Source organism: Callospermophilus lateralis, chromosome 2 (assembly GCF_048772815.1).
Source record: "Callospermophilus lateralis isolate mCalLat2 chromosome 2, mCalLat2.hap1, whole genome shotgun sequence".
NCBI lineage: Eukaryota > Metazoa > Chordata > Mammalia > Rodentia > Sciuridae > Callospermophilus > Callospermophilus lateralis.
The window spans coordinates 137875523-137891955 of NC_135306.1; the positions used below are offsets into that span (position 1 = coordinate 137875523).

Genomic DNA, 16433 nt, shown 5'->3' on the forward strand with positions numbered 1-16433 from the left:
CTGGCTTACCTCTGAGGGGTGAGAAGAAAAAAGGAGGTAGTTTGCTTTTTACAGACTCAACACTCCTTAAAGCTCTTACCTTACCTGATGAAGAGTCAGGCTGATGACTGTCTCTGAGCTCACCTTCAATTTGCCCCGAAATAAATAGGAAAATAATGCCTCTTTTTTGCTCCTAAATAACTCAAGCTAAAGAAATAAATGATAAAGATACTCTAGAAAAGCACAGGTTTGGGAGGTAAAGAAATAGGAAGAGATAGATAAGGCTTTAAATGTGTGCGGAGTCTTTTCTCACCCATCCATTTTGGCTCTTCATCCCATAGTAACCAGAAACACATAATGTACTTCTGCTTATTAAGCCATTTTAGACCTTTGGTATTAATCCCTCTCTCAAGGCCTCGGGGCTCTCTTGGGTGACCAAAATAATCTGAGAAGAAAATTCACTTAAGGAACTGATTTATGACTGAGAGAAGTTTAAACAACACTGAAGGAATCAGCCTCAGAAATTAACCAGTCCAAATTAAGGAAAGAGAGAGGGAGTTCTGCAGGGGCAACTTCAGATATAGGTCCACTGGTCCACTCTGTGGAGATCTACTTTTCAAGCCACAAAGGGATACTGAGTCTGACCAAGGGGATTTTTATATATGTGAGGACAAAAGATAAAGTCCAATATATTATCTCACTTCAAACAGATTTGGAGGAGGTACAGATGGGGAAAATATAAGATAGCAAAAGGAAAAATAAATTACTTCTTGCCCCTTAAATGAAGCCACAAGACATCAGAGTCAAGTGATGTTACAGGGCTGTAAGACACTGTTCTGGAGTTAAAGGCCGTATGAACAGAGAAACATCTCTTTCTACATTTGTGCAATTATCCTCCATTCCATCTTGCCTAAGAAATGGAAAACTGTATTTAAAAAAATCACTGTCCCTGAAAATGTTTATTCCATCGTCATGATATTTCCAGAGGCCCCACAACTACCCCCACTAGACTAGCATCAAAGGTTGCACTAAAGCTCCTGAGTCTGAGGAGCACAAAATAACACCAGCAAGAGAAGAAAGGTAAAGGGGTAACAAAAGGTCAGGCATAAAGACTCCAAGTCTGGTTTGGCTGGGGAAATAGCTTAGTGATAGCATGCTTGCCTAGCAGTCCCAGCACTGAGGGGAAAAATTCAAGGCTGGAAAGGGGAGAAAAAAAAAAAAAAAGGAGAGAATTGGGAAAGGGAGGAAAAGAAGAAGGAAAAGGGACAAGATAATTTTTTAAAGCTATGAATTCCTTTCTCCAATTAAAAGTCACTATCTCAGTGTAAAATGGCACATATTATCCTTGACCACAGGCTCAATCCTAGCATACAGGCCACATTATAGCCAAGCTCCTCCACTGTTTTCAAAAGTCACAAACCAGTGTCAGTGTCACTTCTGTATAGTAACTTCTTTCATAACCACACAGCTATCACAAAGTCATCTAGGACTACAACTTGAAACAGAAACACAATACTACATAGCCCTACAATCCAAGTCCATACCCTGATCTCAGGGTTTCCGCAGTCCCTGACCCTGCTTTCCTTGTTAATTCTACAAGAAGATATTATAGAGACAGCACCAACCCTGAAGGGCTATTGAAAAGAAGCCACATGATTGGGAACTTGAAGATAGTTTAAGAACTGTCTAGTATGCCTCTACAATGAAGGCAACTTATTACATATCACCTTCAAAGCCAGCCTCACAGGAATTATTCATTTATTGTTCCTTTTTAAATGATTTTTAACTTTTGGGCTATACATTTTCAGCTACCCAAATTTTCTATGAGAGAAAATGAGGGGCTGGTGGCTCAGCAGTAGAGTACTTGCATAGCATATGTGAAGCCTTAGTCAGTCCCCAGTACTAAAAAAAATTAAAAAAAAAAAAAAGTTTCTTTATCAGCTAGGCATTTTATCACATGGCTATAATCCTAGCAGGTAGGTATGCTGAGGCAGGTGGATCATAAGTTCAAGGCCAGCCTCAGCAATTTAGTGAGACCAAAAATAAAATAATATAAAAAGGGCTGAGAGTGTGGCTCAAGTAGTAAAGCACTCCAAGTACAATCCCCAGTATCAAAAAAAAATAAAAAATAAAAGGAGAAAATTAATATTGAGGAGATAAGCAGCAGCAAACAGGTATCTAAACAAGGTCACAGTTAAGAAATAAATATTTTCACCTGTGAGTACCAAAGAAAAACTTCATTGTTCCATCAAACTACCTGCTACTTAAACAATAAAAATAAATTACAAGCAGAATCAATGAATCCTTTGGCTAAGGGCTTCTCTTATACAAGAACACCTGAGTCACTGCTCCCAGTGAACAGACACTTCATAGACCTGCCAGGAAGTTACTCAGCCACCACTACTAGGAGAGCCTGCAACACAAGCCAAATTCCTTGAGAGTTAAGGACATTGATTTTATCACCTATGTACTGGCAAGGATTTAGAAACTCAGGGATAGATGAAATCCAAGCATAAACATTTTATTTTTTGTCAGCATTATCATCTAAATCAAATGTTAGCCTAGACATAACCTACAAGGATATGTGTATTCCAGAAAATATGACAAATACCCAATGTGAGTTCCATCACAAAATACGTATTTGTTCTTGGTAAAAGTAAATTATAAAATCTGAGAGTAAAGAATAACAAAATTATAAATTAAATAACAACTGACTAAACAATAGCAAAAAAGTAAAAATAATAAAGTAGATATAAATTGAGTGATATCTATGTTAATAGAGCAAGAAAAAAGTTACAGAATCCAATACAGAATTCATGAAAAAAAAAGATAACAGAACAAAGATATTCTTTCAGAAATGTTTCAGAATGGACACAAAAACTATCTGATGAAAAAGTTGTACGAATCTCACAGATTCAAGACAACTATCTTGCAACTTCAATCTTTACTTAGTTGGTACAAGTTATAGGATTTTATTAATACAGGGAATAGCAATGAAATGACCATTTTACGACTGCTCCAGATGCACTGTTCTTCACTCTACGTAAAGATATTGGAAAGACTAACAGGCATATATTTGTTTACTACTATCAGTCTGGTGTAAATTTACTTGGATATGATTTCTTGGGAATTTAAGTGATTTTAAAAATAAAAACATATTTTGGAATGGAGAGGTCTATTTGACTTTATTTAAGATGCCAATACATTGTCAATCAATACCTGATTAGTTAGAGGTAGAAAGACATTTTAATTGTCTTCAGGAACACAAAGTTTCTTTGTGTTTGCTTGAACAAGTATACTTTGCAATCTGCCATAGTGGAATCAAACTGGACTTCTTGATTCCCCACTGCAAATTAGTTAACCATTCATTCAATCTATACATTCACCACTATATTCTGCTTCAGGACGGTTATTTTGTTTTACATTTTATATAAAATAAAAATATGATTGCAATTTGTTGCTATATGTATACATATACATATATATTGCAGAAATGCACCTTAACCAGCAAAATTCTGCTAAACAATCATAGAAAATTTCAATAGAATGTGTTTTTCAATATGATAGCTTTTTAATGGCAATGAAAATAACAACTTATGGATTTAAATGTCTATGTTTAACCTGATAGGAAAAATATAACAAACATAAATTCTGAACAGGGAAAATGAGGTGCATGCTGGTGCTTCTTAGTGCTTTAATACTTCATGTTTAAAAAGTAAACATAGTACCAATCATCATTTTGATTCCAGTCAATAAAAACTTAAAACTACATTAATCAATTTTGAAGTCTGAAACCAAAATGATCCCTTAACAGTATTGCCAAATGGCAAGTCTACTCTAAAAAGTTATTCACAATGAAAAATTTTGACCCAACTAAAGTGACTCTCTGTTACCACAGTACTAGAATCTACCTTTTTGTTGGGTTTCAATTTGTTATAACAACAAAAGACACGATGACATAAAAACAGAAGTAATACAAGGCTTAATAAAATTTAATATTGGGGATTATGCATTTTTAACCTCTGGATTAAAATCCCTTTTGTAACACAAATTCTACTGCATGATTTACCATGGCCTAAAAACTTTTTAGTAACAAAATTATATTCCAAAAATAGCATCACTCCTAGATTTTACATTCCCTGTAGGCATCACAATCACTTTAAGCCTTTTATTATCTTAGAAAAGTAAAACTTTTCCCTGAAAAACTGTAAATAGCGATCATATGTTCATCAGTTGTCCTGAACTACTTTCATCAAGAGAAAGTGACTACATTTTGTCACTTCTTTATTCTAGAGTAAAAAGGATGACAGTGGTTTCTGAAAATGAAGTTGAGGAACATGAATTAAATTAGTGATGAAAAACTTTTTAACAACTGCTGGAATTTTATGTTGTTTTAGTTGTAAAACATCTATTATTTAAGTGAAACAGTTGACAGGGTAAAACACCGCTAAACTTCGAAAAACTTTTGTTCCATAGGATTTTGATCCTTTCTAAAACAATGGCATACAAACTGAGTTATAAACAATTCAGCCTCTATAAATGACAACAAACACAATATATCTATAGGAGGTTTAAAAGATTTGTTTTTAAATATTTGTTTTTAAATATTCAAGTGTAATGCTATTGTAAAAGATTAAAACACATGTGTAAATTTTCATTTGTTCCTAACCTGCCATTAGTATGTAGGTTTACTGGGCTGCCAAACAGCCCTACTGGTCATGGAGAGAGATGGTGTTACTAGTTGAAAAAAGAGCATGGATACCACGACATTTACCCCAATGGTATAAAACCCATCTTTGCATCCCTGAAGTAAGAATGGCCACTTTTCTCCAATTACATTGCTCTATACTAAAGCAGCATTGTATATGGAGAATTCCTTCAAATCTATAATATTCTACTACTACAAATACCAATTCAAAACTTAAAAATAATCACAGACCAAATCCACGTACCCGTGATCCTTTGTAAATCCTAAAATGAGAAATATTCTTAGTTTAAACCAAGAATTATATTGGAATGAACTAAAGACTCTTTTAAGTAATTTTAAGTGTACTCTTGTTATTACATTTCTATATAGATAATTCAATATCATTTGTGGACATAATTTAATCAATAATATATCACAATGTCAATCACTACAGTGATCCAGAATCAGATTCTGGCTACAGAGGAAGCTTAATTATTAAGCAACACCTTCCTAAAAAGCTTCTGTATTTCTGATTGGTAAGAAAAACAAAACAAAACAAAAAAGCATCTCTCATTGAAATAACACTGAAGTTCGAGCTGGGCCCCCTTCTTTGTATTCAACATAATTAACTCTTCAGGATATAATGATGAAATATAGTCACATTAATAAATTATAGCCATCTTCATGAAAACTCTATCGGCAACTCCGGTTTTACAACTGTATATCTTGGATCCAATCTGGGGACAAAACCTTGAAAGTGTTTAGATGCACCAGTACCAAAAACATCCAGGGCTTTTCGATTCATGACAGCAAATCTGTAAAAAAGAAGAAACAATGAAGAAGTATTTAAGGAAGTTTATAAAATAAAACTATTTCCTTTATTTGACTTAGTTTTCATGGAATGGGAAAACAGAAAGGACTAACCAAGATTCACAGTCTAATATTTAAAGAGATAATCCTCCAATCTGAAACCATTCATATTACGTTATTTCAAACACTTCTCGACTTCTTTCCACTTTAAGTATGTCAAATAGAAAATTAGGTTCATTTTTCTGATGAATGAAATCAGAGGAAATTAAGAAAACAATGAATGAGCTAACATTTACCAATGAGACAAAAGTGTTAGATATAATTTCTCTCATAATTGAGAACATAATGTCCTATAAAAATACATCCAAAAATGAAAATATTAAATGACTAAAAAGCAAACAGCATCAGGCCTTCCAATTTCTAACAGATATAAAAGAATAAAATATACCTTCGTGTTATACATCACCTAACTTAAGAAATGCTTTTAAAAGACACATTTAACTAATGCACAGGATGGACTTTTTGTGTCTCAGTGTCTTTTCACAAGTTTTTCCTGCCTGAAGGAGATAGCAAAATGAAGTTAATTTTGAATCACTGGCCAGCATCAATATTTCAAGAGCCATTAAATGTGACTTTTACTTCTTTTCCAAAGTAAAGTAAGTTCCCTTCCAAAATAATTACTGGGTAAAATCTATTAATTTTCTAAAAACTAAGCACCAAAAAAAAAAATGTGATGAAACAATAATAGTATGAAAGATACATAATGTCATGGCTGAGAAGAGTTCTGAAGCCAGAATGTCTAGCTTATCCCCCAGCTCTTTTGCTTAATAGCTGTGTCACTCTATCTAACATTTCTGATTCTCAGTTTTCACAAATATAAAACTAGGGAGATGATAGCACTTATATCATTAAATTATTTTAAGGAATAAGTTTATATATGTGTTATATGTGTGTATCTTGAAACTATATCTGGGACATGGTATGTACTATATTAGCATTTGTTATATTAATCTTAATGATAGTAAAATTAATAGCAGCTATGATTTAGTGAGTGCCTAGTAAGTGCTAAGCACTACTATGAATATCTTAATTTTCCCACAACCATACAATGCATAGGGTATGCTTTGGATATGGTTTGCCCCCTAAAGGTTAGTGTGCTAGAAACTTAGTCTAAGTGTGGTGATGTTGAGGCAGTAGTAGAACCTTTAAGAGGTGTGGCCTAGTGAAGTATAATTAAGAGATGGGAACTCCACTCTCATGAATGGTTTAATGCTAGCCTTACTGAATGGGTTGGGTCCTGTAGGAGTGAATTAGTTTCCCCAAGAATAAGTTGTTATAAAGTAAGGCCAAATTACATGCTTGTCATGTCACCAGTTCCTTTCTGCTTCTCCACCACATTGTGATATAGCCTGATGACCCTTACCAAAATGCCAGCACCATGCTATTTGTACCTGTCAGCTACTAAAATCATGAGCCAAACAAACCTCTTTTCTACATATGTAATCCAGCACCAGGTATTGTTATAGTTACATAAAACAGATGAAGACAGTATGTGTAATTGCTTCATTACAAAGAGAAAGAACATTAGGTTGGTGAGGGCAAATAAATTTCCCACAGAAAAATGTTTAAAGGTACCAAAGCTGGAGTCACACTCAGGTCTCCAGGATTCCAAAGCTCATACTCTTCCTATTAGGTCCAGCTTTCTCCCAAAGAATCAAATTTAGATTAGGGAAAGAACAAGAACAAGAACTAGAAGGAGGAAGAGGAAAAGAAGGAGAAAAAAGGAAAGTAAACTTAAAATATCGGGCAATAGAAGATGGTTACTGAAACCAATTAATTATGTAGAGATGAACCCTTTTAATGAATCTGTTTAATATTTTTAATCAAAAAGAAGACATCATTATAGATTGGAAAAGGTAGGCTAAAGTATTTATGGAGCTACTAATTATCAGTCAGCAAAGCAACAGGATATTAATCCAGAACTTTTAAAATATCTAGAATATTATAAGAATAGAATAATGATCATTCAATATTTCTTATTAATTTGGTCATATTTGATTTATATATAAATACAAACTTCGCCAATGAAAGAATATTCCTTGAAGGAGACAAGAGATTGATAATCTTTTTATAGATTTTTTTTCTCCTTACCTGCCCTTGGTGAGCCTTAAAAGGAACTTCCAGTAAGATGGTCGCAAGGTCTGAACTTCCATGACAGCCTAAGATTATTCAATTTGAGATTTTTTTTAAAGTAAATACAAACATCTGAAGTCTTGAGCAATACTTTTTATCTCTTTATTGCTTGTTGTATTTTTTAAATGATAGTGATAAAAATAATAATAACATATTTAAGTCAATATCTTTGAAGAATATTTATTAATATGCCTTCAAATAGAAATGCTGCTTTGGAAATAATAATTGAGTAATTTATTATTATCAGGAAGCATTTACTGAGTACCCATTAGATAGCTATCTAGCTGACACTTCACTGATTTTAATGAGTTTATTAATATAGCAGCATTCCTATAATAAAGAGCAAATAAAATCTCTCCCTAAAATTTTGCAACAGCCCTTTAAACCATTAACATCCATAATAATAATAACAGACTTAAAAAGATGAAATAGTGCTTCTGCTAAACTAGTTCTTTCCCCCTCCCCATTCTCTGAGTAATGCTGGGGAAGTGCAATAATTCACATTTTACCCGTGGTATTTTTTTTCTTCAGGAAGGATAATTAAATTGGGGGCATTCTAACCTTGGTTCTGGAATAAGGATTTACCTATAGATTGCACACTATTTAAACCAAAAAATTTTTCTGTTCATAAAACGGTGTCTGGCCCATTAAGTTAACGTTTAATGATTTGAAACATACAAGCTATCTTGCTGAAAAAACAAAAAGTATAAAATGTAATGTTATGTTCTCAGGCTTTTATTTTTCCCCCTCTGGCTTAATGTAAATTAGAAACAGAAATTTCTATTTCTCATTTCAAAAGCTATACTTACTGCCTGGAAACAAATTGCTGTAGAGATGGAATAGATAATAGTATCTGCATGAGGAAAATAGGGAACCTTCCCTGCTTCAATGCCTTTGAAATACATTGTCTGCAAAATAAGCATAATGCAAGAGTTATATTAAAAAAGCATTAACAATATAGTTGAATGATATACGCCCTCTACCTACAGCTGTTTTCTATTTATCTGAATCCTAACTCTTTCAGAGCTCAAATCATGGTATATCTTCTGTGACAACAATAAGTGTCAGCCCTTCCCTTTCTTTCATTCCTCACTCTAAACTCTAGCTTCAAGCAGCAATAATTTTCTGCGAAATTCAATAGCACTTTATTGCTACTACTTTTATGTCACTTATTCTTCAATGCTTTTTATAAATAAGTCCTCCCTTCTTCATTAGATCTGTTCCTTCCTTCCTTTGTTCAGGCAGTAAACATTAATGGTGTCAAATGTATGCTGAACAAAATGCTAGGAACAAGGGATTTAGAAACGGACAAAACATAATGCATAAAATATCATTAATGCACTATGATGAGAGCTAGAAAAGAGTTATATATTACATATTATTTGGCTCCTCAAAGTAGGGAGCAACCACTCCTTCTGGGATAGAGGACCAAGAAGACTTATTAGAAAGACAAAATTTAAGTAATGTTCCCCTAACCATTTGCAGTGAATTTATAATTGCTATGGATTAATGGAATTTATGATATAATAAAATGACTTAATAGAAAAAATAAATTTTAGAACTACAGAATTGAACCATACTTGCACTCTGAGATTCAAAGACAACATTACTCTGTCAAATAGTTGTAAAAGTTCCCCAGTGTTGCCAAGCATGATGGTACATGCCTGTAATCCTAGACACTCAGGAGCTGAGGCAGGAGGATCACAAGTTGGAGGCTAGCCTGAGCAACTTAGCAAGATCTGATATCAAAAATAAAAACATAAAAATAAGGCTGTAGATACAGCTCGGTGGTAGCTCTCCCTTGAGTTCAATCCCCAGGACTGAAGGGAAAAAAAATGGCAGCGGCGGGGAGGGAGCTCTTCCAATGCCTACTCTGAATTACTATATTACTTTACTTACCTTGACATGCTTGTCACGGAGAGGTAATAAATGGTTGACAAACTAGCACTAGTCAGCATACAACACTTTTAATTGTATCATTTTAAAGATGCATGGGATCAACAATTAGATAAAAGAAAAAATGGCATGAATGTATATCTATGAAAGAGAGAGAGAGAAGGAGGGAGGAAGGGAGGGAGGGAGGGAGAGATCGAGAGAGCGAGAGAGCAAGAGAGAGAGAGACTCTGAGAGAGAGAACACTACCAGCAAATACACATGTCTAGAACAAGGGAAAATTCATAGAAAGGGCTTTCTAGTATATAAAAAAAGTTAAAGTAAAATAAGTGATGAAAATAATAAAGCAGCCCAATTTTTGTATTGGGCTGGCTTGAGTAAATATATGTAACGTATTAATAGGGGTTGGGATATATAAAAAGCATAGGATATGTTCAAAGTTACAATGTACTTAAGAAACAAGATAAGCAGTCATAATGCTGGCCATCATTTTGAAAGCTTTTAATATAAAATTTATTTCAATCATAGAAAAAAAATTGCCTATTACACCATTTTAACTAATTTCACAAAGAGCATAATAAACATAAATTTCTCATTTTCTTTTAAAAATTCCTCATCAGTACACTTTACATGACAGTTTGTTTTTCCAAGATAAGATATGCCTGATGACATAAGATACAAAGTGATACCATTGCTTGGCTTAAAAACTAGTCACTTAGGAAGCAGCTGTAAAACACCTATTACAAGCTGGATCTCAACACTGGCTTCCTCCTGTATCCAAGAATATAATTTGCTATCCAGGAGTTAGTTAATATTTCTTCCTTTTCTTCTCTTATTATAGAGAAGAAATAACAATTCTTATCATCTCTATTACCAAACAAACCATATCTGTGTACTTCTTTCTATCTCTACACCTTCTATTCTGAAATGAGCCAACATCTTCTGCAAAAGACTTTGTTCTCCAAGCCTTTACTCCAAAACTCTAGGCATGAAATGAAACAAACAGGGGTTTCAAGTCTGAATTTGAAGATGATACTCCTGGTTCTATCATTTGCCTCCCTTTAAAATACTCTCCATATAATATCCAGAGTGGTTATCTTAAAAATGTGAATTAAATCATGTCATTTCATGCTTAGACATGAACTGAGAAAACAACCAAATTCTTTACCCCAGGTTTTAAAATACTAGCTTCTGCCTGTCTCTCTAATTTCGTTATGTATACTTTCTCTCTTATTCTTCCCCTGTTGTTCTTCTTCTCCTTCTCTCCTTTCTTTCCTTTCTCTCTCCCTCTCCCCTATCCTGTGCATATCTGTGCCCCTCCACTTGCTCCTCATGAATGCACCCATACATGCACACTAACACACTTGGGAAAAGCAAATATGTATTTTTTTAATGTCATTAGGAGCACAGATTTTCAGTGTGAGATAAAACTTTATAAACATCTAACAAGTAAAATAAAATCTATAATCTTAAGTTTTACATGGAAATAGCAATAAACTCCAAACATATTTTCTCTCTCTCTAAAAAGAAAGAAGGAAGAAAAGATTCTCTAGGTGTGTTTACTGGAAAAAATCAAGAAACAATGATCAACCTGGGCAAAAAACACTAGTTTAAGCCTCTAAATATCTTTTCCCAATAAAAGAAATTAGGAACCATTGGGGGAAAAAGCTGATTCAATGTCTAAGACAGAAAATGTCTCAGATGAGCCTAAAATATCTTGTTAAAAAGATATTTTAAAAATCAAGAAAGGGATAAAAAATAATGGCATATGTCAAAACAAACAGGAGTCAACTTAAGGAGGCTCTTAAGGCCAAAGATTGGGACAACTTGAGCATAATGAATGTACTGGGTTAAAACAAATCAGATACACTAAATCCATGTTTTTATAATTATATTTAAAAATAAATACAACTCACTTAGGCAGAATGCTAAGGTACTAACTCATTCTGAACACTGATAAAGAAAAGTAAGCAAGCATTTTATCTTCATTTCCTGAACAAAATATTTCAGAGTAGCCAAATACTTAAAATGGGAAAGTATTTTTTTTTAATTTTTAGAAACATTCTTGCTAATGAATACAGTAGAAGTAACAACAGGTTATCACAATTTTGCAAAACTTAATGAAATAATGAACTCCAGTAATGATCATGTATGGCTGGTAAAACTATGAGGTGAAAGGCTATTGGAAATCTTACATAGGTTTTGTGTATAACTGATCCCATTAGTCAATTTAGTATCAACAGAAAGACAACCATACATTTTTGTAACTTTTAATGTGATACAATGAATGGGAAGTTTATCCACAAAGAACATGTAAAGTACTTCTGCCACTTACCCTCACTTCTAAAACTTAAACTTGAATTTGCTTAAGCCTCTAGATCTACTTAACACTTTATAGGAAATATTTGAGATAAACATAATAAATAACATCAGTGAGAATTCAATCAGTAAAATCCAAAATGTGGGAAATTCCATGAACTAATGATCTAGATCTTCAATAAATCAATGGCAAGAGATTAAACAAAATGGAAAAAGGAGGAAGAAAAAAATAACTATCATAAATTAAGAGACTGCATTTTGATTCAACTAAAGATATCGCATAAAAATACTTATAAGATAATCAGTGAAGAAGAAACTAATTAGATATATGATAATATTAAGATTTTTGAAATGTAAGATTATAGTATTGTGGTTCTACTTGCATGATAATGTTGATTCATTTTTAAGAAATCTATCCTGAGTTTTTTATAGGACAAAATGATACAATGTCTGGGATTTGTTTTAAGTTAATTCAGTACCTGAGAGTTGAGGAGTATAGATGAAAGGAGATTAGCCAAATGCTGATAATTGTTGATTTTGCATGATGGATACACAAAGGTTAATTATTACACTATTCTTTCTACATTTGTGTATATTTGAAAATACCACATGGAGAAAATGACTGTAAATACTTTTAAAGAATTAGAATTTGCTTTGGTAGTGAAGTTATATATTTGTGCTTAAAGCAGTCAGAAGTTTTTTTTAAAAAAAAGCTTTATACCCTTTGGAACTGTTCATGCATAAAATTTTTTGCTTACCTCTACCAGTTTGGAAGCTAAATACATGGAAATTGTTGTGCTTTTATAAAACATCATTGATATACCCGCCAAAAATCCTGAAAAAACAAATATGAAAAAACTGATAAGATTACAAAGTATTTCTTTGCTATTAAGTCATCAGAAATGTTAATTCATTTAAATAGTTCAGAATTCACTCACTCCAGCATTGCTTCTAGGTACAACACAATTAAGGACAATAATATACTTGATGACATTAACATGGAGTGAGTTCTTATCACATATTCTAGATTAAAGAAATTAAATTTCAGAATTAGGAACAAACAGTTCTGATTTATGTGTGACAACTACTGTTTAAAACAGTAGTCATTTTAGCAAATGCAACATTTTTAAAATAACTTTTTAAAGGTTATTGGTATCTCTGATCTTAAGTGGGAGTATTTATTCATCTATTTTCCTAGCAGCTCAAATTATTTTTGTGCCAGGGTCACACTTTTTCTATAGGGATGGGACGTGAAAATACTAATGGTAGGATTATTACTAATAAATATCTGAAAAATAATCTCACTTAAGAACTACATATATTTCAGTTTAGAAAATAATATCTATTTTTCATTTCTATAAAATGATTAAAGTTCCTTTCAAATATTATTAAAATATGTCATTTTCCATAGGCAAAAATAAAATTTAAAAAATCTACTTAAACTGCCATTAATCATTTATATAAGATTTTAAGTCTTTATGTTCTTTTCTGATACATTCTTTAAATTTCTAGCCTGTCATAGGCAGATCCAAGTCATTATATTGCAAGCAATATAGAACAATAGATGGCCAGAGTGGCGGATATGTTTAGCTCACAGACAAAATATTTGGGTGAGTGTCTTGGTAGGGATTCTATTACAACAGATAAAAGAAGATACATAAAAATTAGATGAATTTGGAAGCTATTTCCCATTTATTCTTATCACTGATTGATAACATTGTAATCATTCTCTTTTAATTATTGCTTTACCAGCTATAATAGCATGTAGTTCATCATCCAGGTTTCTGATCCAACGCAGAAAGCAACTAGTACCCTGTATTGAGGGGGGAAAAATATAATGACTTCAGTTATTTCTAAAAATAAAATTGCATGATTGCATGAAAACAACAACAATTAATGTGTTTCACTAGATGATTCATTAGATGACCCTGAAGACAAACTGGTGGTCTTATGTAAATTAAACTGACTACAAAGATTGGAAATATTATGAAAAACAATCTGTTATAAAGTCATAGTTCTAGATAGACTCTAATAAGAAATTACATATCATTTTTATTGAATTAATAAATGGTATGGCATCAAGTTAAAACACTTCTGCTTAGCAAAGGAAAAAAGAGTGGGAAGACAAGAGCTACAGAATGGGAAAAAAATCTTTGCTGGTCACTCTTCCCACAAGGGATTAATAACTGCAATATATAAAGAACTCAAAAATCTTAACACAGACACACAGACATACATTTACACACACAAAAATAAACTAATTAATAAATGGACAAATGAACTAAACAGTTCTCAAAATAAGAAATTCAATGCCCAACAAATATATGAAAAAATGGCCAATATTCTAGCAATCAGGGAAATGCAAATCAAAACTACATCAAGAATTCACCTCACTCCAATTTGAGTGGCTATAATCAAAAATACAAGTAATTATAAATGCTAGAAAGAATGTGGGAGAAAAAGAACTCTTGTATACCGCTGATGTGATTACAAATTAATACAACCACTGCAGAAATCAGTATGGAGGTTGCTCAAAAGACTAAGTATAGAATTACCATATGACCCAGCTATACCACTCATTGGGATTTTTTTTTAAAGAATTAGTCAGCATACTATAGTAATTTACAGCAACACATTTATAATAGCTAAGTAAGAAAGTAGTCCTGGTCTGTCAACAGATGGATGGATAAAGGGTCAGTTCACCAAAAAACAGCATTAAAAAGTTTATTATTTTATAATAGTTACAATATTATAGAGATTCTATTGGCATGAAAAACTTGTTTTTAAAACTCACATATGGCTTTAGAATACAATAAGTGAGTATATTCCATGAGATCTTTTGGTTCAGTTTTATTTTCTTTAGTTTAATGACTTTACTTTGTATTTACAAATAAGCAAATAAATAGTATAAGAAATGAAAATCAAAAAGCAAAATAAAACACAATGCACATTAAAATAGACTAGATGGGGGAGAATAATCAACCTAGCACTAAAAATGTTGTAAATAATACATGTGTAAACATTTATGAGTTTTTGTTAAGAATAAATACAAATACTATAACATGAGAAATTAAAAAGAATGTGAATATAAACATCTAATTTACCAGTAATTTATCCTTAACTCTTACATGCTCAAAGACATTAGTAATGCTTCCTAGTCAAACCATATTGAATATTCTTTAGTATTAGTTAAGATTTCATAACAAGTGATTATTTAGAGTTCATCTATGGTTGGTTACTCTTTTCCATTACAAAATACTTTTTTCCCACCTACCTTTTATGAGCAAACTTTTCCTTAAAATGATACATAACCATTTTATTTATAATAAATTAACTCAATTTCAATTTTCCCAGCATTAATTTTTTTCAAAGAAAAAATATATACATACATATATGTATAAATGAGTACTTAAATCATCTTTAACATACTTTATAATTTAGAATATATTCAGGTTTTGAATTTAAATTTTCGATATCTAATAAAATAGGTCAGTAATATGATTAATATATTAGTAATTCCCATTAACCAAAAGGCGATTCATTACTTAAAGCTGAAAGTACTATGTCAAGAATTATCTTTGTACATGGGTTTAGGTGTGGGTTTATATACCTTTGTGTACATTTATAGGAATATACAGAAAGAGGTAGAAGAATGTTAACTCTTGTAATTTGTGACAATAATAAGAAGAGTGAGTAGATACAGAGTGAAAATAAGATTGTTTATATGTTATAATAGAAAATCTTTAAGGATTCAATCAAGTATTGATATCTGCTAGAAGGGTCTGAAATATGTATAAATTAATAAAAGTAGTAAATGTAATTAAAAACCACAGACCAGCTATATAATCATTTTTGACACTGGAAATATAAAGAAATTCACATTGTCAATGCATTCAAAAAGAAAAAGGAGTCTTTGGTAACTGTAATATTATATGTAAATGAGAGTGTGTTCCCATATTGAAGCATGTTAAATATCATTCTAAAAGAAGATATTTCTAAATATACTGTTTATTTGGTGTCAATATATTTATGAATATGCTGATAATAAGTATTAAATAAAATGATAGTTGAATTAAAGCCATATTTCATTCTTAAAATAACCACGTTGTTTATTATCACATTTTTCTTTTCTCTTCTTAAAAATCTTACCTTGTATATACTAACAAAAGAACCAAGAAAAGCTCCAAGCTGGAAGTTTTCTTTATTGTAGAAGAGAGAAAGTAGCCGGGATGGCTTTGTAAACAGATGCCTAAATGCAGAGGGGATTCGCAGGCAACACTGGATCAAGTATCCCACGCTAAACATTCTGATGAAACCCTATAGAAAATTGGGAAGAAAACTAATTTACAACCAACTTTTGAAGTTTGATAAAATATTATTTTTACCATCTCAGAAGCAAAGTCAAACTCAAAAATTTAATATCACAGAAAATTTAAAAACAAAGCCTTAAACTCTCAAATAATAATTTTAAAACAAGTGTCTTAAAAATAAGAGTGAAATCTTGGAGTGAGTATATTTTATTTGATTTAAAAAGATTTTAAAAGTCTCATAA

The 16433-nt window shown here is 32.0% G+C and overlaps 1 protein-coding gene across 10 annotated transcripts in view; it reads right to left on the bottom strand.

Annotated features, from left to right (window-relative positions):
• Positions 1 to 3137: 3137 nt before the first annotated feature.
• Positions 3138 to 16433, bottom strand: part of Tmem135 (transmembrane protein 135) — a 224596-nt gene continuing 211300 nt past the window's right edge. For all 10 annotated transcript variants that reach the window (XM_076846542.2, XM_076846538.2, XM_076846536.2 and 7 more), the window contains 6 exons: positions 16031 to 16198; positions 13631 to 13694; positions 12640 to 12716; positions 8479 to 8577; positions 7628 to 7695; positions 3138 to 5481 (listed from right to left, as the gene is read on the bottom strand). In XM_076846542.2, the coding sequence (XP_076702657.1) occupies positions 5349 to 5481; positions 7628 to 7695; positions 8479 to 8577; positions 12640 to 12716; positions 13631 to 13694; positions 16031 to 16198 (609 nt within the window). In that variant the 3' untranslated portion in view covers positions 3138 to 5348. The remainder of the gene's footprint in view (positions 5482 to 7627; positions 7696 to 8478; positions 8578 to 12639; positions 12717 to 13630; positions 13695 to 16030; positions 16199 to 16433) is intronic.